Here is a 25,468-nt window from a genome sequence, read left to right as displayed (position 1 = left end):
TTGATGTCTGTTAGATCTGGTTTATAATATTGTTCAGTTCTTCTATTTCCTTCTTGCTTAAGGTGTTCTTAATAGCTATTTTAGTTTTTTATTCTAAAACTTGACACTGTATGGATAGAAATTAAGAAATTTATTGAGTGTTTATTATGTATCAGGCGCTGTCTTAGTTGCTGGAGTTTTTTCAGTGAACAAAATAGACAAAAATCCTTTATGGAGTCTGCATTCTAGTGGGTATATGGACAATAAAGAAATAAATACATACAATATATAATGTGGCATTTGGTGATGTGGGGAAAAACAGCAGGGAAAGGGGAAGCGGAATGTGTTAGATAACGAGTGTGGGGTAGTTGTAGTGGGGGGGCTTGGAATTTTAAACTGGGCAGTCAAGAAATGCCTTACTGCTAAGATGACATTTGATTCAAGGTCTAAAGGAAGTTTAGGTGTAAGCCATGAGGGTGATTGGGGGTATAGTATTCCAGGCAGAGGGACCAACACATGCAAAGGCTGTGACTAAGGTTGTTTAAGGATCTCCTTAAGATTTTTAAAATGCATGTCATATACTGATCAGTGAAACTGCTTTGTCTTTTTGGGAATGTAGTTGCTTTATTTATTCCTTGTTTGAAGATTATGTAAGTGCAAAATGAAAGGTATCTCTCTTTCCTTCTCTAATCTTACAGCCACACTTCTTAGCACTTCTCATTTTATAAGTGTGTCTGTTCACTGGTTTACTTTATTTCTTTCTTCCTAGAATTAAAGCTTCATGAGGGCAGAGTTTTTATCTGTTTTATGCACTGAGTCTAGTGTGTGGTAAACACCTGATAACTTTTTGTTCAATGATGAATAAATGAGTTGTCAGATGTTACTTCTCAGTAGTTTCTTATAAACTTAATATTTATAAATTCATATTTTAAAAGAATACTTTCTTATGGCTTTTAATCTATCTTTGTATCTCTGAATGTATGTGTGTATATAACATGTGTAATTGTTTTCATTTATAGAACCAGGAAGTAATTTTATTTTATTTAATTTTTTTTAAGAAGGAGAAAAATTAAATAGGCCTTTTTTGACTTAATACTTTTAGAAACTGATGATTAGGCAATAGACATTTTTCCTGTCTTGCTGGATTGTAGTTGTATATTGCATTAAACATTTTAATTCGGTTTACTTTGAGTTTTGCATCTTGAGTTTTATGAATTCTCTGAATTCTTGATCTGTGTTAATATCTTGCATTTCATTTTTAATGGAATTATATCTGCTATTTTCCAGGTTGCGTGATAGCTGAGCTTTTTACAGAAGGTGTGCCACTGTTTGATCTCTCTCAACTTTTGGCTTACAGAAATGGACAGTTTTTCCCTGAACAGGTGCTGAATAAAATTGAAGATTGCAGTATCAGAGAATTGGTAACTATGCTACAAATATTTCTCACTTTTGCATTAGTCAGTTCTCTGGAATGTTCTGAATTTGGGACAAGCAGTAAAACCCCATGGACTCATATACCAGCCTATTGTTTTTACTTTGTTAGGCAGAAGTGTACAATTTTTTTCCCCTTCTTAGGCACAGAGCTCATTTAACTTTATATTACACACACACACACACACACACACACACACACACACACACACACGCACGCATCTTTCCATTATAATATTTAGCTCTGCTTTGGACAGATTTGAAAGGAAGTAAGGAGGTGCTTGGGGGTTAGAGATTGTCCAGGGTAGAGCTTGCTAGTAAGAAATGAAGAGGATAAATATCTAAAATGAGGAGACAGGAAACAGCAACTTGAATGTAATACAGCAGTATAGGGGCATTTCATATAAAAGCAACTAGCTTTGTGTACCTCCCTTGACCCTGAGGGCAGGTCTGGAAGGGGAGCTGTAGAATCACACATTAGTTTAGCAGAACAGATGTGAGGAATTCTTTGGGAGGTCACGTAAGCCATATATCCACAGTACTGTTTGAGGGGATCTTTTCTAAGTCAATCAATACAGTAAGTGATGCATATGATGATGACTCTGAGCCACGGAAAGGTTATGTATATTTAAAATATTCTTTAGTAAGGTAGGGAAACATGCATTTTGATTTCTCTTACAAATGGCAAATATTAAGAAATAAGATGCTCCAGAGGAAGCCAATTTTAGTTCACGTTCAGTGAACAGTACACTGGATTAGGAGTTGGCATACCTGGCTGTTCTAGGTGTGGCACTCATTATCATGTTGTGTTGGCTAAGTAACTTTATGAATTTGGGCCTACCTTTTCTTAACTGTGAAAGGAGTGAATCTGACTAATTTTTAAGGCTAATCCTCTTTATGTGTCTGGCCCATCTGGAGTATGTTAATACATGATTCCTTGTTGCTTAATAGGATGATAGTAGATTCACATATTACTCAGTAGTCAGGTTCTGAAAGTAGTTTGAAAGATACAGATTAGAAAGAGTCAGAATTACCTCAAATATCCTTTAAATCATGTGTTAAGTTGCAGTTGTAGCTTTCATTTGATTTAATTTTCTGTTCTCAAATCTATTTTTTACTCCCTTTCTTGCCTTGGTATAGGTAACTCAGATGATTCACCGGGAACCAGATAAACGTTTAGAGGCAGAAGATTACTTAAAGCAGCAGCGTGGCAATGCCTTTCCTGAAATATTTTACACTTTCCTTCAGCCCTACATGGCCCAGTTTGCCAAGGAAACATTTCTTTCTGCAGATGAGCGTATTCTGGTTATAAGGAAGGATTTGGGCAACATTATCCACAATCTTTGTGGACATGATCTGCCAGAGAAAGCAGAAGGAGAGCCTAAGGAAAATGGGCTGGTTATCTTGGTGTCAGTTATAACGTCCTGCCTACAGACCCTTAAATATTGTGATTCCAAGCTTGCTGCTCTGGAACTTATTCTCCATTTGGCCCCAAGACTAAGTGTAGAAATTCTTTTGGATCGTATTACTCCGTATCTTTTGCATTTCAGCAGTGACTCTGTTCCTAGAGTGAGGGCTGAAGCCTTGAGGACGTTGACCAAAGTTCTTGCTCTTGTCAAAGAGGTTCCTCGCAATGATGTTAACATCTACCCGGAATATATTCTGCCAGGCATAGCCCACTTAGCCCAGGATGATGCTACTATTGTTAGACTAGCCTATGCTGGTAAGAGCTTATTGTCCAAGTAATAACCACTCATATTTTTGAAGTTAGTGACTATAATACCTCTTGTTTCTCTGACATCTTTGGGAATTCCAAGAGTGAACTTTGGTCCTTGAACTATTTGTGTACATTTTAATAATATTTATAGCCGATCTGTTCCTGGAACTCAAGCTTTGTGTGTATCCTTATTTTTGAGGTTATCAGAATTACTAAGTGAAAAATATATAATACCAGAATCTTATGATTTTACTGGGAGTATTATTATTATTATTATTTTTAGTCCAAAGCTTGGGAAGCAGAGCAGCAGTTTTTTTTTTTTTAAATTTAATTAATTTATTTATGACTGTGTTGGGTCTTTGTTTCTGTGTGAGGGCTTTCTCCAGTTGCGGCAAGTGGGGGCCACTCTTCATCGCAGTGCACGGGCCTCTCACTATCGTGGCCTCTCTTGTTGCGGAGCACAGGCTCCAGATGCGCAGTCTCAGTAGTTGTGGCTCATGGGGCCTAGTTGCTCCATGGCATGTGGTATCTTCCCAGACTAGGGCTCGAACCCGTGTCCCCTGCAGTGGCAGGCAGATTCTCAACCACTGTGCCACCAGGGAAGCCCTGGGAGTATTATATTTAATTTGGAGTAAGACTAATGTTCACAAGTATGTGCTTCAGGTCTAGTGTCTTTAGGCCTTTATAAGGTTTCTCTGAACAAATACGTTTGTTTGAATATCAGTATTAGGATATAACAGTCTATTGCTGTTGAAAAAGATTAATTTTGCTGGGTAATTTGGTGTTGAAAGGACCTAGCCCGTTTGTTAAGTTACTGAATTTTAAGGTCCTTTCAGTTACTATGATGCTTAAGAAGTGTGGCTTCTTTGTGATGAGGTGAGTGTGTTATATAACAAACTTACCTGTTTTATTTGTAATTCTCATAAAATAAGTGATACAGATTCATATTTTTAGCTCCCCAAATTAATTTCGAATGCTTATTTCTGCATGGAAAATGTCATTGAAACATTTACATAATTTCATCATTTATTTTTAAAATGTAATCTGATGGAAATCAGGAATTCTGAAGTCTTTGTAAGTAGTACATAACGTGTGGTGATGATATTGTCTCTTTCTTTGAAAGATACTTGCTTATTAGTTCATTATTTTATGATTTACTTGTCATTATTTTAACAGAATGTGAAAAGTGGTCTTTGGACTCTGTCTTTATGGCTAGGCACATCCACAAAGTGATTGGTGGTTGTTGGCTTTTTAAAAAATACGTATTTTTAAAAATATTTATCCATCTGCCTATTTATTTATGGTTTCTGATTTCCATAGCTTTATAGGTGTAAATTTTAGGCTTAGAAAATTCAGGATTTCTTTAAGACATATCCAAGTTTATCATTTGGAACAAAGCATGTTTACAATTCACTTGATAAATAGAAAGACAGTTGACCCTTGAACAACGTGGAGGTTAAGGACGCTGAACCCCCACACAGTTGAAAATCCCCATATAATTTATAGTTAGCCCTCTATCCATGGTTCCACATCTGTGGATTCAACCAACCATGGATTGTGTTATACTGTAGTATGTACTCTTGAAAAAAAATTCGAGTGTTGTTCAAGGATCAACTGTAATTGAACTGGATAAAATTAAATGAAAGAAAAGCTTATGATTTTTAAAAAACAAGCTGTATGTTTAGACTATTATGACCTACTTTTGTCCCAGTGTATCTTGGTCTTTTCTCAATTGTGGTAAGTAGGTAAGGTTCTGATGTGTAGGTACCATATTAACATACTTATATTCAATTTCTAGCAGTCATAGCATAAAAACAATAGCTACTGTTTATTGAAAAATCTGCTTTGTACATACTGCTCAGGGTTGCAAGGGTTAGTTACAAAAGATACAGAGATTCTAAAATAGGTTCTAGATTCTAAGATTTTAAGATCTGTGTATCTCTTGAAACTGACACTTGGAACAACCTTGAGCAGTAGATGTTATAGTGCCTTCATTTCCCAGCTGAGGAATTGGGGATGGGAGAGGCTAAGGGACACGACCAAAGTGTATCTGGACTAGTTCTTTCTCAGTTCTCAGAGCTGCTGGTCTAGACCTTGATTTTGAAGCAACCTGCTTTTATTTTACACAAGTGTGCTGGGTCTTAGTGGTAAGAGTCCATGGTAACCCAGGGTCAGTGCCAGGACCTTGCAGTGCCCCATGCCACCCAGCCGTGGTGAACCATGGCTTAGTGCATGATAAAGCTGCCTTTTTAGATAGAATCTAAAGTCTCTTTGAACTTGTATGGTTAAGTGTAATTAAACCACACATGTCAGTAATTATAAAAGTTTAAAAATCAATTAAAAATTTCTTTTATAGCATTGTTTTTAAACTCAGAGATGCTGGTCTAGATTTGTTTCTTGTGTAAAGTGAACTGACAAGTGTGTTGTAGTTTATGAACTTAAATGGGGAGATAAACATAGATCTGCTCAGACTTGAGAGGTGCCCCGGAAAGTAAGAGATTTTTCCTAATAAAGATATTTTCACTAAAGTGGGGATATTCATCTAGAACCATCAGGGGATGGTGTAGAATCCTCCCATCTTTAGGGTGAGCAGGCATTGCAGGGTATTAATAACTTGCTTATTTAGAGGTAAATTTTTGTTCTACTCAGAACAGTGTTGAACCTGGCAGCAGTGGGGCGTGGGACTCCAGGATGAAGGGAATCACTGTATTCAATAGACTCAAAAATGTCAGTTATTGTGGGATGCATCTCAATTTCGGAGATGTTAAAAAGTGAAGAAAAAGTGAGTCTTAGAATCAGTAAAATAAGGTAGTTTATGTTCAGTGCTACTCACTGCTGAGAAGGAAAAGAGTGCAGTCTTTGCGGGTATAGTCGTATATTAGGAAGCATGGAAGTGGGAGGAGAAGAAGGATAGAGGCACAGGAATAAATAAAAATGGAAGGAAGAGGAAAGTATAAGCAAAGAGCAGATATAGCTAACAGCAAGTGTGATAGCAGAACTTAGAAGTAGATACTTTCACAGTGGTGAGGAGTATAAATAGTCTTAATAGATGATCAGAGAGAAAGGAGAAGATACAGACCACTGCAGGAGTGTGACAAACAGTCTGGCGCTTTGGTTCACTAAGAACCTCAGAGTATCACTTGTAAAGCAGTCCAATAAGGGTTGATGCACTTTGGTAATGGTTCTTTGAGGTGGATGTGACTCAGTTATGTATGAGGAAACTGAGACTCAGATTGGTTAAGCAGCCAGCTAGTAAGTGCCAAGGTCAAGGTTTAAAAAAAAAAAAAAATTAATTTTTGGCTGCGTTGGGTCTTTGTTGCTGCACGCGGGCTTTCTCTAGTTGCGGCGAGTGAGGACTACTCTTCGTTGCGGTACAGGGGCTTCTTATTGTGGTGGCTTCTCTTGTTGCGGAGCACGGCCTCTAGGTGCACAGGCTTCAGTAGTTGTGGCACGCGGGCTCAGTAACTGTGGCTCGAGGGCTCTAGAGCAGGCTCAGTGGTTGTGGCACACGGGCTTAGTTGCTCCGCGGCATATGGGATCTTCCCAGACCAGGGCTCGAACCCGTGTCCCCTGCATTGGCAGGAGGATTCTTAACCACTGCGCCACCAGGGAAGCCCCCAGGGTCAAGGTTTGAGCCAGGGTCTGTGTGATTCCAAAGGCCAGCTTGATCTGTGATTTTAATGTGAAAATGTGTTTCTCTGTTAGCCTACTGCATATCTCTTACCTGATAAACTGTTTAAAAGGTAGGTCTTTGTGGAAGTATTCAGCTTTTTTTGGCTCAGATGTTTTGACTGCTATATTTTGGGCTATTTGGTATTTTTTCCCAGTTTTATTGAGATATAATAGATATACATCACTGTATAATTTTAAGGTATAGAGCATAATGGTTTGACTTAAATATATTGTGCAATGATTACTGCAGTGAGTTTAGTTAGCGTCCATCATCTCATGTAGATATAATAAAAAGAAAAAAAAAAGAAAAAAAAAATTTTTTCCTTGTGATTAGAACTCTTAGGATTTACTCCAATAACTTTCATATATACCATACAGCAACGTTAACTATAGTTATCATGTTGTACATTTCTGTATTTTTTAAAGAAGCTTATGATTTATTATTAAAACAGGTAGTTTGGGTATAGTTGTCGATTATGAGATTAGTTACTAAAAGTCTGATTAGGTTAAGTGCTAAATTGAAAAGTCCTGCTTTTCTTTAGTCTTAATGATTATTTATGTATTAAGACTTAGGGAAGAAAAGTTATAAGTATTATACACATTTATGATTATAATTATTATGAATTTTCTTCCTTTTATAGAAAACATAGCTCTGCTGGCAGAAACAGCTTTGAGATTCCTGGAATTAGTACAGCTGAAAAATCTCAGTATGGAAAATGACCCAAATAGTGAAGAAATAGATGAAGTTACACATCCCAGTGGAAATTATGACACAGGTAGTATGATTTTCTGTTATTTAGAATGAATTGCTGATGTGAACTTGCAACAAACTCTCACTTACAATTTTAATGTAAAATGAAAGAATACCAGATTTATAGAGGGAAGGATTCCGCTGTCTGACTGTTCTCTTTTACTCTTATACATTGTTATCTAGCCAGAAAATGACCAACTTGTCACCACAGATTCTAAGCTCAGTAGTTTTTCAGCCAGAATTGGTTTGTGTCAACAGCAAAGCTAGCTGAATTATATAATTCTTACAGAATAAAAGGAAAAAACATTGGAAACACCATAGCCAAAGAATCTAAACCTTTTCTCCTTATGTGAGTATATTTTGAGTGTCCTCAGTCATAAACTGTGTTTCTTTCATACTACCTATGATTTATGTATCAGAACCCACACCTTTTACTGTAAAGGAGCAATGTGATGGTAAATTCTGTGAGGTCAGAGTCCCTGCCTCAAGTTTCTCTACATCCACACAGCTTTTAACAGGCTTTTAATGAATGTTTATTATGTTAAAGATTTAGAAGTCAAATAATGTACTTAGATCTATTTCAAGATGTTTCTAGTTCAGAAGAACTAGAGAAGTCTACTTTTCAGATTTTTATGCTATAGACAACTGTAGTGTCTCAGTTACTTGTTAGAATGGATCATTTTATGCAGCAAATATTATTTGGAGTTGAAGACACTGGAATAATTTTAAATTTATAGAAGGATGTATCACAAAGGAAATCCTCACTTTTTTTCACGGAATTACTTAGAAAATAATACTGTCCTACATCCTATAACCATGTAATTGGACCTTTTAAATAATGAAGCTAGGCATTAAAACTTTTGGGGAGTTAATCTGAAGTTTTTCTTAATGTGAACATAGAATTGTGCCTTTCAGACTGCCTTTTCCCTTGACAGTGGCTGCCCTCATTCATTTAGTTGGCAGATAATTGTTAAACATAAGCTTTGCATCAGGCAATTCGTGTGCTTGCTGTAAGCACTAGGGATATAGTGGTAAATAAGACAGAAAAGATCCCTGCTCTTGAGATTGTTTCAGTAAGGAAAAGACAAACAGCTAAGTAAATAAATAAATGAAAAGGGGAGGGTAGGTAGGTGATAAGGTCAGAGAAGAAGGCAGTGGCTAGATCATGTAAAGCCTTGTCAGGACTTGCAATGTATTTTCTGGCTTTCTAAAATATAATTAACTGACCTTTAAAAATGCTTTCTCAAAGGATTGCCCTGTACCATCAGATTATATCCTGAACCAGTCCAGTAATTTCAAGTCCTTGATTAAGTTGATCTTATTGGGGCAGTATGATCTCCCTCTGGTGCTTCCCCATAGGTTTTCTTTGAGCCTTATAAATTAACTAGTGAGATAGTAACCATGCCTGTGGCATCTGCTTATTAGGATGTTTTTCAATCTATATTTCATTTTCCCAACTATCCTTCAGAGCTTTGAGTAGTGGAAAAACTTAGTAATTATAGACTTTCTCTGGTGGCTTCTGTAATCATTCTCTTTTCTCCAAGGAGTGAGAAAGACTGGGTCTATATGCTTGGAGAAAAGAAAATTGATCATATTTTTCCTTTTTTTTAGAGCTCCAAGCCTTACATGAAATGGTCCAGCAGAAAGTTGTCACTTTGCTAAGTGACCCTGAAAATATCGTGAAACAAACCTTAATGGAAAATGGAATAACACGGCTGTGTGTATTCTTTGGACGTCAGAAAGCCAATGATGTTTTATTGTCCCACATGATCACTTTCCTGAATGATAAAAATGATTGGCATCTGCGTGGAGCTTTTTTTGATAGTATAGTTGGTATGTTTTTTGCTTGTTTTTAAATTTATCTTTAAGATTTGAATTATCTTCTCAAACAGATACTTTCATGCAGTCTGAAAGGTGACAGTACTACCAAATTTTATTAGTAATGAAATGAGTTCCTGGTATTTCTGTCTTCATGCTGCTTTTGGTTGATGGAAGTATCTTAGTTGATCAAGGGATTGGTTAATAAAACTGATATACCCTTATAAAGGGATACCATGTGGTCATTAAAAAGTATGTTTTAAAAGAAAATTTAATGACCTGGGAAAGTACCATGAAATATTATTAAAATGACTGAACCCAGTTGTGTAAAGGTAACAATAACAAGTCTGAATATACTAAGATGTGAACAGTGATTATCTCATGTTTGTCAAATTTTCTATAGTAAACATGCATCACTTTTACAATCGGAGAATAACAAAGTATAATTATGATTGAAAATCAATCTAATTAGAAAGAATTAAAGCTTATAGGCTTTGCTTTTTGTAAACTGAAAATTTGTGAAAAATTAATCAGCTTTTTTCCTACTTTTTCAAAATGTTGCAATTCTTAATTTTCAGATTTATCTAAAGAAGAGAGACATCTTGTATTTTATATGCATATGACTCCTCTTGCATGTAGATTCAAAATTAGAAAGAAATAGACTTTATTTTGGTAGATTGTCATGTTTGACACAAGATTTAATATTTTTCTTTTTGGAGTAATAACGGATCATTTTCCACCTGATTGTACTGACCTTTTCAGTTTTAGTTTGGGTCATTTATGAAATGTTATATGCTAAATCCATATTATTAAAATTACCCACTAACCCTTTTTATATCATTTTACACATGATTATAAAGCTTGTCTATTAACTCAAAAGATTTAAAGACTGTTCTGCACACTGGAAAGCTTTGCAGGTATCCAAGCTTTCTCGTATAGTAGCAGAAGGCTGTAATAGAGTTTAGATTTTGATTTCCAATAATCTGGGAAAGTAACTGCTAAAAGGTTTGCTGTTGGATGTTTTTCCTAAAAAATTAGAAAAGGAAAGAAACTCATATAGCAACAGTATTCCTATTTTTACGAATATTATTGGGTAATGTTTTGGAGAAAAGGGTACTTTCTACTTTTGAAAAGCCTTGAAATTGCTGTTCTTGCTTTGTTATAACTGGAGATTACTGTACCTCCTCTTTTCAGACATCTCTAGTTTGTTTTTAATTTTTACATTAGTTTATTGATTCATGTCAGCCCTCCATCTTGGACTCCATCTAACTCAGTTTCTAAATACAGTATGCTTCTCACACCTTTCTGTCTTTCATGCTCTCTTCTTTCAAATAATCTTATTTTTATTTCTTTTCTTGGGAAAAGGTGGTTCTTGGAACTTCATCTATTGGTTAATTCATGTGTATTTTGAAAAATGGCCTTTTTTTCTTTTTTTTTTTGCGGTATGCGGGCCTCTCACTGTTGTGGTCTCCCCCGTTGCGGAGCACAGGCTCCGGACACGCAGGCTCAGCGGCCATGGCTCACAGGCGCAGCTGCTCCGTGGCATGTGGGATCGTCCCAGACCGGGGCACAAACCCGTGTCCCCTGCATCGGCAGGAGGACTCTCAACCACTGCGCCACCATGGAAGCCCGAAAAATGGCCTTTATGTTAGTTCTTTTTTCATTTTAAAATAATTTTCATTGATTTTTTGTTTGTTTATAAAAGTAACATGTACTTCCTGTAGAAAAATTGGAAAATTCTTGAAGAAAACAAATCCCCTCCAATCCTCTAGCCCACGTACAGCCTCTGTTAATGTTTTGTTTTTTTCTTCCTATGGGTCATCCTTGCCTTCTCCTTCCACCCATCGTCCCGTTCTGCCATCTGTGAGGCACTGTCGTGTGCTGGCTAAGAGCAGGCACTCTTGGCGACAGACTTCTGGGTTCAAGTTCTGGCTTTGTCACCTACTGGTTGTGGTTCTAGGGGAAATCATTTAATCTTTTGTGTGTCTTAGTTTCCCTATCTGTAAAATGGGAATAATAATATTACCTAACTCACTGGTTGTTGCGAAGATAAGATGAATTAACATATGTAATAGTGCCTGGCACATAAGTGCTATGTATGTATTATATTACTTCTTAGTCTTGTTATTTTTTAAACCTTTTTCTAGGAACATATGTATATTCTAAGCGTTTTCTCATGTCATTAAAAATTCTTTGAAACCATAATTTAATAGAAACATTTCATTATACAGTTTTATCAAAATTTATTTAACTCTTCTTTTGAATATTTAAATTGTTTTAACTTTCGTCAACCATATATTATACACATAATTATTTACATAAATATTTGCCTGATTATTTTCTTAGGCTAGAAGTCTGAAATTTTAATTACTGAGTTAAATAATATGAACATATTTTTAAAACTTGACACATTTTATAAGCTTTTCAAAAAGATTATATCATTTACTACTCTGATCAGCATTGTTTGATAGTACTGCACAGCCTTCCAGTGTGGAATAGGCTTCAGTCAACCTTTGCCTGTTGGTAGCTTAAAGCAATGACTTGTTTTAGTGTATATTTATTTGCTTATCAGTGAAGGTGAAAAAAATTTCTCATGTTGATTACTCATTCATGTTTCTTACTCTTTGAATTTTTAGTTTATTATTTTGGCCCCTTTTTTGATGGTATTATGCTTTTCTTATTGATTTTTTTCTGAGCCTTTTATATATACATTAAAAACAATAACTTTTTATCTTTTCTATGGCACTTTTCTCAAATAACTTGACTGTTATTTTTTATGTCTTTTAAAATAATTTTAGTGTTGTCTATTTGATCTTTTCCTTTGTGTTTTTTTTTTTACTTTTGTGCTTAAATATTTTCCCATTTCAGAATTAGGTTAATAATTTGTTGGGCGCATGTCTGTTTTGTTTTGCTTTGTTTTAATGCTTTATTTTTTCACATAAAAATATGAACTGTTTAATTGATCTTTATTTTGGGCTGTGGTATGAGGTGAAATCTAAATTTTTCTCAGAAATATAACCAATTTTCCTAACACTATTTACTAAACATTTCATTTATTTTCCATTGATTTGTGAAGCTTCTGTTATCACCTGTTGCATGCATATATGTTTTAGGGTTACTTTTCTAGATATCCTATTCCATCGATTTTTTTTACTTCTGTACTCAATATTATACTCTTTTTATAGCTATATTATATTTTAATTATTATATATTTATAAGCAACTTTAGTATCTGGTAGAATAAGCTCCCAGATGTCAATCTTCTTTTCCAAAATATTTTGAGCTATTTTAGCTCATTATACATTTCAGTTTGTAAAGTTTTTAAATATAATCCACTGGAATTTTAGACAGCGTTTTTTCTTTTATTACAGAAAAAAAATTCTAAAATTATTTCTCAATACAGTGGAAATATGCTTTTGCAGATCACTCAAAATATATGAAGTAAGTATGGAAGGCAATAGTTGCACTTTCCAGAGGCACCTACTCTGGTTTGTGGTTTTGGTTTGATATCTTCAGGTGATTATTGCCATGTCTCTAAATAGTATTTTCATATTACTCTTTTTAGGATTATCAACTTTACACTTTATCTCTTGACTTTTTCGTATGCCACATGAAGATTTAACTCACTCATATCATACCCCAATCCCCCTTCGCCTCTGTTTTGAGATGTAGATCTTTAGTTTGTTGTTTTTATAACTTTAAATAATTCAACCTGTTTCTTATTGGTCTACTTCTGACTTGGACTACAAGAAATTTAGTGCCTCCCTTCCTCCCTTCCTCCCTTCCTTCTTTTCGTTTTTCTTCCATTCTAATTCTTTTGTTGGTTAATAGTTCAACTAATTGTTAATTGACAGTTCAACAATTGCATTTTCATAGTTGATAATATTTACATTCTGTTATGTAATTGTAATAAAGTCTTTTGTGCTTGTATAGACTGATTCTGAAAATTCAAAACAATTTACATGATTAAGAATGTGTAACTTTTATTGACTTTAGAGCCAAGTAGTGCACTATATTTATAACTGCTTCACCACAATTCTAATGCCATAACTCCTTTATCACTTGATGAGAATGTTTATAGCATCAAGGATTCTTTTTTCTATCGTCTGCAAACTACTAAATGCACATTTTAATTTATATCATTTTTACACTATGACTTTCTTGAACAACTTTTTTGTTTGTCATGGAGTTTCAGAGTTTTTTGTTTTCCTTTTAGAGAGAAAAGTAATATACCTTCCTCACTTTATATTATCTAGCTTCTTTCTTACCAGTTTTATCTATTGCTTGTAGTCTGTTCCATTTTTCTTCTTGATAACATTTTCGAAGTTTATTGACCTTTAGGTCTAATTTGGGCTGATTAATTTCTAGCTCTTTACTAGCTATTATCCTTTTTTCCCCATTGAATTCCTGGGTTATATCTACCATTTTGTACATTCTACATTTTCTTTATTTTTCTGGAGTACATCCCTAAGTACTTTCTTAGAAATGTTTGCATGGGAGGTAAACACATATAGTCCTGTCATGTCTCAAAATGACTTATTTTTGTTTTCTTATTTTATTGACAGTTTGGGTATAAAATTTCTCCCATAACCTTGAAGGTCTTGCCCTGTTGTCTTCTAGCCTACATTGCTGCTGAAGATCATCTGATGCCAGTCTGATTCTACTTCCTTTTTAGGGAATCTGTATTTTTCTTTCTGTAAGCTCATAGGATCTTTTTTTCCCTTGGTGCCGCAGAATTTCTTGCAGATTTGCATTGGTGTGGGTCTTTTTCATCTATTTTGCTGGGTAGGAAATGCAGCGTCCCTGCCTGGATTGTTGCTCGATATATTTGACTTTTGATTAATTTTATTGTTTTACTTAATGGCATTTGTACTTTCAGGTATAAAACAGTCATGTAATATTGCTTCTCTTTTTCAGGTGTTGCTGCCTATGTTGGCTGGCAAAGCTCCTCAATTCTCAAACCCCTGTTGCAACAAGGTCTTAGTGATGCTGAGGAATTTGTTATTGTGAAAGCTCTTAATGCCCTTACCTGTATGTGCCAGTTAGGGCTGCTGCAAAAACCCCATGTCTATGAATTTGCCAGTGATATTGGTAAGTTTTTGTTTCTCAAAATTAGGATGGGAAAATTAGGGAGTGGTAAGAGAAATAACAACTGATAGGGCATTGTAAAGTTTCTAGGCAATCTAGAGTGAGATTTTCAGCTTCATTGTCCCTGTTGTGCGTGTGTCTGTGTGTGCACACCCATGTGCATGCTTATGCCTGCATGCTTGTATGTATGTGAGCGACACGTAGGCACACACACAGGAGCACTGGCCCTCCAGCCCAGGTTGGGAAATACACCTTTGTTTCAATCTGTAGTTAAGTCTTGATGATCCTTGAAAAATGAAGACTTTTTTTTCTTTTGAAACACAATGTGCATTAAGTATTTAACTGCTCTGAAGAGTCAGCTTATGTTTTTGGACACTTGACCATTAATCAAGTTGAAACTGGATGTGGAGGATTGTCTGTGACTTCTGTCATTGCACTGATCTCCAGTTAAGCATTCGTAGATTGACATTACTACTGTTAGTAATTTTATTAAACAATGAAAGGAATTAATTCCTTGACCTTTATAACAGTTATCTAGTTCCATCAACTTAAAATTCAGAATAAGAGCAAACAGGTACATGTGACACATTGTAAAATTAAAAATATTAGAAGCTCTTAGTCTTCTTAACACTTCATTTTAAGAAAGTAACCAATGTATTGATAAGATTGCAAGTTGGCTTTGTACTGAGAAGACATGAAATCTTAGGAAATTGCATTTTTAGATAAAATACTTTATTGCTGCTGAATGCTTTGCCAAGAAAATTTATAGAAAGCCAAAATTAGTTAGATTTGGTTAATAGGTTTTTCTTGAGGCAATCCTCAGAGAAAAAAGACAAAGGAGTTTTTATTTTGATAGTTGAAATTAGATGGTTAGATAGTAGAGAGGTATAAAATGTCTGGAAGTTCTTAGGCATGAATGTAGCTTTTTAAAAGAAAAATTTTGTGGAAATCTGAGTATATGTAGGTTTCTTATTTTGTACTCTTAATATTTATAATCATTCTTTTAGTTTGTAACACTAATTTGGTTTGAATTTTTTGATGATTATGTTAAAGAAATGACAAATTTAATAGAAAAGTTTTGAGTATTGGCAACATAATCATGATAAAAATCTCTATTACACTGAAATGATTTTGATTTTTTGTGTAAGCTGCAGAGTGCTAAACCTTGAGGGAGTCATCTCTGTTTTCTTCTTAATTTTTAAAAGAGCTAATAGCTTGGGAAACAAAAATTATTAATATAATGAAAGATGTTAGAATGTTTTTTGAATTTCTTATCCTGTGTAGTGTAAGGCAGACGTAGAAAGCACCCCTTTTCATAATAATATTAAAGAGAAAATGTATCATCTTAACACACATATCTTGCTGCCTGGAATATTTTCCTGCTCATTCTCATTGTGTGAATTCTCACATCAGTGTTTTCTTTTTTTCTCCTGTGAAAGTGGCATTACCTCCTGAGGGTCGAGTTTTTCTTGCTTTCGACTTTGATTTTCTTCATTCTAATGAAAATCCTTTGTATATAAATATGTACTTGTATATTCTAATTTCACATAATACATTCCTTCTGTTGCCTAATTATTTGGAAATTATTTTTGAGAATTAATATGGCATATAACTAGCATTTTATTTATCTGCAAAATGGATGTCCATCCATTTTTAAGCAAAAATTATCATAAAAGGTAGTTTTTTACTCCTCCTGTCAAATTTTGCAGAAATTTTTCTGAGTCCTATGGGTTTTAGTCATTGGTCATAGGATGAACATATGGGGTCCTCATGTATCTTAAGTTCAGTATCAAAATAAATTATTATCTTTAGATATAGAATAAACCTAATGTGGTACAACTTTTTGGGTGTGATGCTCTCTTAGAACTGGAACCGAATTGGGTACTAGCTGTGGGGAGGAAAAAAACCCTTGCTGAGAAAAATCAAGCAAATAGTCATTTGTTGGCATTTTGAACTATTTAAAAGAAGAAAGTTTTTAATAACTTAGAAACACCTACTTACTTAAAACAAGTGATAAACTGTATGCATCTCTCTGTTCTGTCTTTATGCGTGGTTAGCCTGTTGTAGTGATTCTTAAAGGGAATTATGGTGGTGGTGGTGATTTTCATGATTAAAAACTACACTCTTCCCACTTAGACATTGTGAAAACTCACCTTTCCATCTGCTTGTCCCCAGATAATTGGAAATGTATTGGATGTTTTATAGGAAATCCTCGATTCTGGTTTCTTGTATTTGGAGTCTTGCAGGTTCTTTGTATCAGTTAGCTACTGACTGATATAATAATGCTGTACAACAATCAACCACAAAATCCCAGTAAATCCTTCGGTCAAGTTCTCAGCATGCATCTGTGAGCTCAGTGGGTGGCTCTGCTTTAGGCCTTGCATCTCCCAGACGCCTGTGGTGATTGTGGTTTATCTGTCTCATTCTGGGGCCCAGGTTGGAGGGGCAGCAACCACCCAGGTTATGTTCTGGGTGATGGCAGAAGCCTAGCTCTGCCATACATTTCAAGCCTCTGTTTGTGTTACATCTGTTGACATTCCATTGGCTAGAGCAGGTACTGTGTCTGAGACAAGAGGGAGGGACAAGAGAAGTACCCTTTGTACACCATGAGCACCAGGCAAGAGTGACTGTATAACAGAGATAACACAAAGAATTGGGACCACTAATTCAGCCTCATCTAGTGCCTAACTCCGCCAGGTCATCTTGAGTTTATTTCTTTTTTGGAGGTTTTTCAATGGTTTTTCCAGTCCTCATTTTCTCTGTTGTGAGAGGGAAACTACCAGCCCTCCCTTGTTGGCCATCTCAGAGGCTGCAGGGTGTTTATGAAATAATCAAAACCACCTCCATGTGTAGTTAGAAGAATTGGAAACGGGAGAACTTTGGAGACAGATATCTTGAACAATTTTCTTCTCTTCCCCTATTTATATAAGTAATATTAGCATGAAATAGTATTTTTTTAATCATTTCTTATTTTTTAAATTTACTTTTTATTGAGGTAACATTGGTTTATATCATTTAAGTTTCATGTGTGCAACATTATATTTCTACTTTTGTACACACTACAGTGTGCTTACCACCAAAAATTTAGTTTCTGTCCATCATCATTCAGTTGATCCCCTTTACCCATTTTGCCCTCCTCCCTGCCCCTCCCCATCTGGTAACTATTACTCTGTCCTCTGTATCTATATGCTTGCTTTGGTTTGGTTTAGTTCATTTATTTTACTTTTTTTGTTTGTTTGTTTTTTATATTCCACATATGAGTGAAATCATGGTATTTTTCTTTCTCAGTCTGACACATTTAACTTAGCATAATACACTCAGGGTCCATCCACGTTGTTGCAAATGGCAAGATTTCACCTTTTTTAAATGGCTGAGTAATATTCCATTGCATATTTATAACACATCTTCATCCATTGATGGGCACTTAGGTTGCTCCTATATCTTGGCTATTGTAAATAAAGCTATGGTGAACATAGGGGTGCATATATCTTTTTGAATTTGTATTTTCTTATTCTTTGGATAAATACCCCAAAATAGCTGGATCTTATGGTAGTTCTAAATGTTGAGAAATTTCCACTCTGTTTTCCATAGTGGCTGCACCAATTTACATTCCCACAGTATATGAGGTTTCCTTTTCTACACATCCTTTCCAACACTTACTATTTCTCATCTTTTTGATAATAGCCATTCTGATGGATGAGAGGTGATGGCTCATTGTAGTTTTGATTTGCATTTCCCTTACAATTAGTGATGGTGAACATCTTTTCATGTGTCTGCCAGCCAACTGTATGTCTTCTTTGGAAAGATGTTTGTTCAGCTCCTCTGCCCACTTTTTGTTTAGGTTGTTTGTTTTTTTGTTGTTGAGTTGTATGAGTTCTTTATATATATTGGACATTAACCCCTTATCAGATATATGACTTGCATATATCTTCTCCCACTCAGTAGGTTGTCTGTTTGTTTTGTTGATGGTTCCTTTTGCTGTGCAGAAGCTTTTTAGTTTGGTGTAGTCCCATTTATTTTTTTTTGCTTTTGTTTCTCTTGCCCGAGGAGACATAGCTAGAAAGATTTTTGCTAAGACTGATGTCAGAGAGCATGCTGCTTATGTTTTCTTTTAGTGGTTTTGTGCTTTCAGGTCTTTAATTCATTTTGAGTTAATTTTTGTGTATGGTGAGAGATAGTGGTCTAGTTTCACTTTTTTGCATGTAGTTGTCCAGTTTTCCCAACACCATTTAAGAGACTGTCCTTTCTCCATTGTATGTTCTGTGCTCTTTTGTTGTCCACATGTGTGGGTTTATTTCTGTCTGGATGATGATTTACCTATTGATGTAAGTGGGGTGTTAAAGCCCTTTCTGTTACTGTGTTGCTGTCAGTTTCTCCCTTTAGGTCTGTTAATAATTGTTTTGTATACTTTGGTGCTCCTATGTTAGGTGTATATATGTATATTAATCACTGTTATGTCTTTTCGATGAATCGTCCTGTTTATCATTATATACTGTCCATCTTTGTCTTTTGTTACCTTTTTTTGGCTTGAAGTCTATTTTACTTGATATGAGTTTGGCTACATTCCCTCTCTTTAGGCTGTAATTTGGAGTGTCATCTTCCATCCCTTCACTTTGATCCTGTGTCTGTCTGCAGAGCTGAGGTGAGTCTCCTGGAGGCAGCATATAGTTGGGTCTTGTTTTTAATCCATCTGGCCACTCTGTGTCTTTTGATTGGTGAAGTCAACCAATTTAAATTTAGGGTGATTATTGATAGATGAGGACTTAGTACTGCCATTTAATCTTTTGTTTTCTGGTTGCTCTATATCTTCATTGTTTCTTTTTCCTGTGTTTCTGTTTGCCATTTTGGTTTGGTGGTTTTCAGTGATATTTTTCTCAGTTTCCTATTTTTTTTTTTTTTTTTTTTGCGGTACACGGGTCTCTCATTGTTGTGGCCTCTCCCGTTGCGGAGCACAGGCTCCGGACGCGCAGGCTCAGCGGCCATGGCTCACGGGCCTAGCTGCTCTGCGGCATGTGGGATCTTCCCAGACTGGGACACGAACCCGTGTCGCCTGCATCGGCAGGCAGACTCTCAACCACTGCGCCACCAGGGAAGCCCCCCTCATTTTTTTAATGTTTCCTGTCTCTGCTCTAGATTTACGTTTGTTTGTGGTTACCATGAGGTTTGTATAAAACATCGCATAGGTAAAATAATCCTTTTTCTACTGATGGCATCTTCATTTACCTCTGTGGGTTCTGTCCTTTTCCGCTTCCCTCTTTGTCATTTTGTTGTCTTAAACGATCCCTTTTATGTTGTGAGTTTGTTACCAAATTGAAGTAGCTATAGTTAGTTTTTCTGCTTTCCTCCCCCCTTTAACCTCCTTTATTATGCTATAATAAAGTGTTTAAAAACCTGTTCTCATAAAGAGTTGCTATTTTCTGAGTCTATTTATCACCTTACTCAAAGTTCTATTTACTTCTGCCTTCTTGTTTCTGGTAGATGGCAGGTCTAGTGTTGATGAACTCCCTCAGCTTTTGTTTGTCTGGGAAACTCTTTTATTTCTCCTTCATATGTGAATGATAACTTTGCTGGCTAGAGCATTCTTGGGTCACAGTTTTTATCTTTCAGTGTTTTGAGAATGTCATTCCATTCCCTCCTGCCTGTAGAGTTTCTGCTGAGAAATCTGCTGGTAGCCTGAGTGGGGTTCCTTTGTAGGTTACCTTTAAAATTCTTTCTTTGTCATTGATTTTTGACAATTTTAGTATATGTCTTGGAGAAGGTCTTTTTGCATTGAGGTAATTAGGTGTTCTCTTAGCTTCATGGACTTGTATATCTGGTTCCTTCCCCAGGCTTGGGAAGTTCTCAGCTATTATTTCTTTAAATAAACTCTTTGTTTCCTTCTCCTTCTCTTCTCCTGGGATACCTATTAGCCTAATGTTGTCCTTCCTAAAGGAGTCTGATAGCTCTTGTAGAATTTCCTCAGTTTTTAAATATCTTATTTCTCTTTCTTCTTCTACTTTTAGATTTCTAGTTTTCTATCTTTGAGCTAACTAATTCTCTCTTCCATATGGTCTGCTCTATTTCCAGTGCTTTCTAATTGCATTCTCCAACTCATTTATTGAGTTCTTCAGCTTCAGATTTCTGTTTGGTTCTTTTTTTGAGTTTTAGTCTCTTTGGTAAAGTGTACCTTCTGTTCATTAGTTTTATTCCTGAGCTCATTGAACTGTCTCTGTGAGTTTTCTTGTAGCTTGTTGAGTTTCTTCATGACAGCTATTTGGAATTCTCTGTCAGATCTCAGTATTCTTTGACTTTAGTTTCTGGAGAATTTTCATTTCCTTTTTGTGGTACAGTGTTACTGTGGTTCTTTATGGTGCTTGATGAGTTATTCCTCTTCCTGTGTCTTTGAAGTAGTAAAAACCTTTCTACTTGATTGTAATGACTCAACAGGTTGGAAGTTAGAGGTCTTTCTCTTTGTTTTCCAGTAAGTGGCCCGGCAGCACAGGTTTTTAATTTCTTTTACCTGAGCTGCCTCTGGTTATATTTGAGAGTCTACGGTTTCCACCCTCCACTGCCTCTGTTAGAGGTGTCGCCCTGTGACCTCATTATTGCTTCTTGTGCCTCTGGTGTTGTTGGTGCTTTGCTGCTGCCAGTGTTGCTGGCGTCATTGCCTGGGGCACCAGGATAGTGAGCTGTCCTGCCATGTCCAGGATCCTCTGAGTCTCAGGCTCCACTGTCACAGGGTGAGGGGGAGGATGGGGTGGAGCTGGGATTGCATGGGCATCTCTGCCGTGTCTGGAATTGTAAGGTTCGAGGGCTTTGCTGCTGTGGGTGGAGGTGTGGGGGGCCAGAGTTGTGGGTGCCTCTGTGGCTGGAGGGATGGGGTCCCAGGCCCCACTGCTGTTGCTGCCCAGTTACCTGTGATTGCTGCTGTGGGGGAAGGGCAGAGTCGTGTGTACACCTCCCCTGCTGCTACCATGTTCTCTGGGGCTGCAGGCTTAGCTGCCATGGTCAGAGGTCCAGGACTACAGTCACCACCTGTACTGTTCTCCTGGTTCTACCTCTTCTGTTTGTTCCAGTTCACCCACCTCTAGATGTACAGATAAGTGGAATTCTCCTGCATCTGGTGTGTTGGGCAGAGGCACCTTTGTTGAGTTGTGGATGTTTTACTGGTTGTATATTAAAGGGGAGACACAAAGGGAGCATCTCACTCCACCATGATGTTGACATCACTGTGATAATATTCTTATTTCTCTGTTAGCCTGAATTTCTTTTGAAATTTGTATACTCTAAATGCCGATGCTTTTACATCCTCAGAACAAGTACTTTTTTTTTGCTTTTAGAAATTTGAATTTTATTCTAAATCAGGTTAGTTTGGATGTTTGAATTTTATTCTAAATCTTACTTCCGTTAGTTGAATCATTGACTTTAGGTGTAGTACAGAAAATAGTTAAAATAAAAGCTGTGAAAAGATATTCATTTAATTTTCTTATATCTTAAACTCTTTAAGAATGGGCATCATATGTTTTCTGGCTTTTAGTTTCCATTCATAACGCCTTGTGAATGAATTTATGACTACTGTATTTGATGTCATCAAATCTTTGCATTAAAAAGAATGTCAGTCAGGCGAAATCATTCCCTTAATTTAAGCTGTGGCTTGGAGGAGAAACAACTCAGTTTCTTTGTCCTTTATGTTGTAAATGGTATGTCCTTGGACTTTGTGGAGGTATTGGGTGGGGGAGTAATAGTTTGCTATATACTGTTGGGACTTTTTATGTCTCTCTCCAATAGTTTTTAACCTAGTCTTGTAAATGAGTATATGCCCACTGATCTTCAGCCCTGACTAAAAATATAACAATTTAAATCCTAAGAAAAGAGGTAGCTATTTTTACTCTTCTATGGTATTGCTGATATTTATGGTAGGAAATATTATAATAGCAGTATGTTCACTTGGTTCAGTTTAAGTCCCAGGATAACTGAGTATATGAAGGAAACCTGATAGTAACATTTGGTATAATCTCTTTATCAATTGTGTTATAAGGTGAAAATTTGTTTATCTTGATAGTGTGAGACTGTTTATGAACATCGTTTAATCCATACCTTTTTTTCCCTCTTAGCCCCCTTTCTGTGTCATCCCAATCTGTGGATACGCTATGGTGCTGTGGGATTTATCACAGTGGTAGCTCACCAAATAAGCACAGCTGATGTCTACTGCAAACTGATGCCTTACCTTGACCCATATATTACTCAACCAATAATACAGGTATGCATGTTCCAACTTAGAATCAATCTTCCCTCCAAACTGTGCCCCTTTAAAGAAAGGTTTAGAGAGTCCTATTTTTATTTAAAATTTTAAAGATTTAAATTGGGCTACAGCATTATTACATTCCTTTCAAGTTAGTTAATGTTAATGGAACAAACACTTTGGAAGATGAGAGAAGTTCAAGAGACTTACGTGTACATCATGTTGTATGTAACGCAGCACTCGGTAGTTCATCCTTTTTCCTTTTGTGCAGTGTTGTAAAGCATCTGGTATTAAGTGAAATATAGCAGAAACGTATATTAATGGACCTGCTTTTGTTATAAAAGTATAACTGATTTCAGTCCAACTCCACATTTATAATAAATTTGAAAAAGGATTTTTCAGAAGTTTGTTTTTGGAGCACTAACTGGTTCTGTTTTTTTTTTTTTTTTTTTTAAATCTGATGACTACCCCACCCCTCTTGCTCCCTCCCTCCCCCCGCTTACCAAGCAGTGTAGCACTTGATGATAAACTTTGGGTCTTTGGTTTGTACAAGGCAGTTATTTACCAGTTTGTCAGTGTTTATACCCTTCATTTTGCTGGACAGCCAACTATCAAAATAGATATTTAAATTGAATGGACTGTTGAGAGATGATTCTGGCTGATAAAACATCCTGAAATGTCCTATTTTTTTTTTACTAAAACTCTAATTTTGCTTTTGCAAATTCCCATTCCTCTCTAGCTTTCTCTTACTTGTATAAGCCCCAGTGTGCCTTCCCTGTGGTTGGAGAAAATGGCCTTGGATATCCTCTGCAAACAAGTGGCTTTGAGTGCCTTCAATCCTTACTTTTCATAATAGATTAATCCAATTTGTGAAATCATCATTCTCTATTTCATAGAGTTTGTAGATTTTAAAATTTTTATCCCAAGAAAAATTTATATATCCGTGAAAGATGGATAATACTGCTAGAAAATATGTCCCCACTTTTTGAAGTTTATTAAGGCTTCCTTGGAAATCAGGTCTAGAGATTCCTACTACTTTGACTACATATTGTATTTAGAAGTTTGGCTCTTAAACTCATAATGAAAGAAAGAGAAAGTGTTTCTGGGATTGAAAATTGCATGTGTTTGTAATAACTTTTAGTTGTGGCTTACTAAAATAAATCTGATATATAAGTGGTTTGTTAGAAATCACCATTCTCTTTGTTTTCTCAGAAATTATTATTATTATTACTTTTTGCTTTTATCATTGTTTTATATTTTGAAAGGCCAGGCTCAGGAGTTGAGAGACTGATTATATGCTTCATAATTTTTACCTTTCTGCAGTTTGGATTAGACAAAAGATACCTTTTTATGCTGGTTTCTACTGGCCAACTTACCAGGTAGTTAAATATATCTAAAGAAAGTCCTCTTGGTTACTGTTTAGTAATGCTCATCCTTTTTATTGTAAGTGCATTGGCAAGGAGAATATTCTTGGGGATTAAAAAAGGAGGGATTTTATGAACTCTGTGGAGAGAGTAGTGTTCTTTAGAAGTGGTTGAAGCTATTGGGAAAACCTGGTGACTGAAGGGTGGCCCTGTGGCTGTTGAGCATCTTCTCTGGATCAGTACTTTTGGCTACTTGACCTGTGAACTGCAGGTACTTTTTAGATCTAGGAAGTCATCTGACATTTTGGGATCTAGAAAACTTGGGATCTAAACTTTCCTAGTCTGAGTATTTATTAGTAGTATTCAAGTATGATAGACACAGATATCTACTCAGATGCTAACAATGAATGAAGAAATACTGTAGCTCTCTAAAGGTCACTGGTATTCTTTTTTCTTCTAAGCAAAAATTGCAGATATTGATATCTCCCATTTTCTTAGAAAATGAATATCTATGTTAACTTTACACAGGTTATGTATTTATTGAATTTGAAAACAGATGTACTCTATGTTGTATCTTTGGCTGATTCTTTTTATTTTTCTAATATAGATTGAAAGAAAACTTGTTCTACTCAGTGTTTTAAAAGAGCCAGTAAGTCGTTCTATATTTGATTATGCTTTGAGGTCTAAAGATATTACTAGCTTGTTCAGACATCTTCACATGCGTCAGAAGAAACGAAATGGGTCTCTTCCTGACTGCCCTCCACCTGAGGACCCTGCCATAGCACAGCTTCTGAAGAAATTGCTCTCACAGGTTGTATCACCTTTCTGAAATCTTAACATTTAAATGCAAAATTTATAAAAACATTGAGGTATACATGTCACTCTTAAAAATATTTAAAAATATTTTGATTAAGTTGTATCATAACAAATGAGTAAATAAATCTGGCAAATATGCATTTGCTTTGGTATCTAAGACATATTATAATGATGATAAGGCATTGGATTGAGCTAAATAAAGGAATCATGAGAGACCTAGTAAGTTTTTTTCTGATAACTGACTATGTAAATGAGGGAAAGAGTAGGTATAACCTTAGATTTAAGTAATATTCTTGATTGCATTTCATATTTCATCAAAAATATAATGAAATTCAGTTAAAAGGAACATTACAAAACACAGATGCAATGCAGAAAAATCCTGGTTTATTTCAATTCGAATTTAGAGAGTCTTCACTATGTGCAAACAGCTAAAATAACTGGGGTTTGTAATGCGTCTTAGATTGAATAAACCAGCAGTTTACTGCTGTGTCTTAAAAGTCTGAATTTGGATCCTTTTAACAAATCTCGTTAGAATTAGGAAGTAATCTTTTTATTATGCTTGGCATTAGTAAGTCTTCTTTAGAAATACTAAATCTAGATTCAGCATCCTGT

The 25,468-nt window shown here is 35.8% G+C and overlaps 1 protein-coding gene across 4 annotated transcripts in view; it reads left to right on the top strand.

Moving 5' to 3' along the window:
* Nucleotides 1–25,468, top strand: part of PIK3R4 (phosphoinositide-3-kinase regulatory subunit 4) — a 73,661-nt gene that overhangs the window by 8,176 nt on the left and 40,017 nt on the right. For all 4 annotated transcript variants that reach the window (XR_004478914.2, XM_033412245.2, XM_004283430.3 and 1 more), the window contains 7 exons: nt 1,267–1,400; nt 2,551–3,133; nt 7,441–7,575; nt 9,162–9,383; nt 14,285–14,458; nt 22,549–22,694; nt 24,648–24,851. Coding sequence is in view for 3 of the 4 variants with exons in the window: in XM_033412245.2 (XP_033268136.1) it covers nt 1,267–1,400; nt 2,551–3,133; nt 7,441–7,575; nt 9,162–9,383; nt 14,285–14,458; nt 22,549–22,694; nt 24,648–24,851 (1,598 nt within the window). In the remaining variant the exon portion in view is untranslated. The remainder of the gene's footprint in view (nt 1–1,266; nt 1,401–2,550; nt 3,134–7,440; nt 7,576–9,161; nt 9,384–14,284; nt 14,459–22,548; nt 22,695–24,647; nt 24,852–25,468) is intronic.

This window comes from Orcinus orca, chromosome 5, assembly GCF_937001465.1.
Source record: "Orcinus orca chromosome 5, mOrcOrc1.1, whole genome shotgun sequence".
Classification (NCBI taxonomy): Eukaryota; Metazoa; Chordata; class Mammalia; order Artiodactyla; family Delphinidae; genus Orcinus; species Orcinus orca.
The sequence above is the reverse complement of the archived record's forward strand: the minus strand, read 5'-3'. Positions and strand labels throughout refer to the sequence as shown.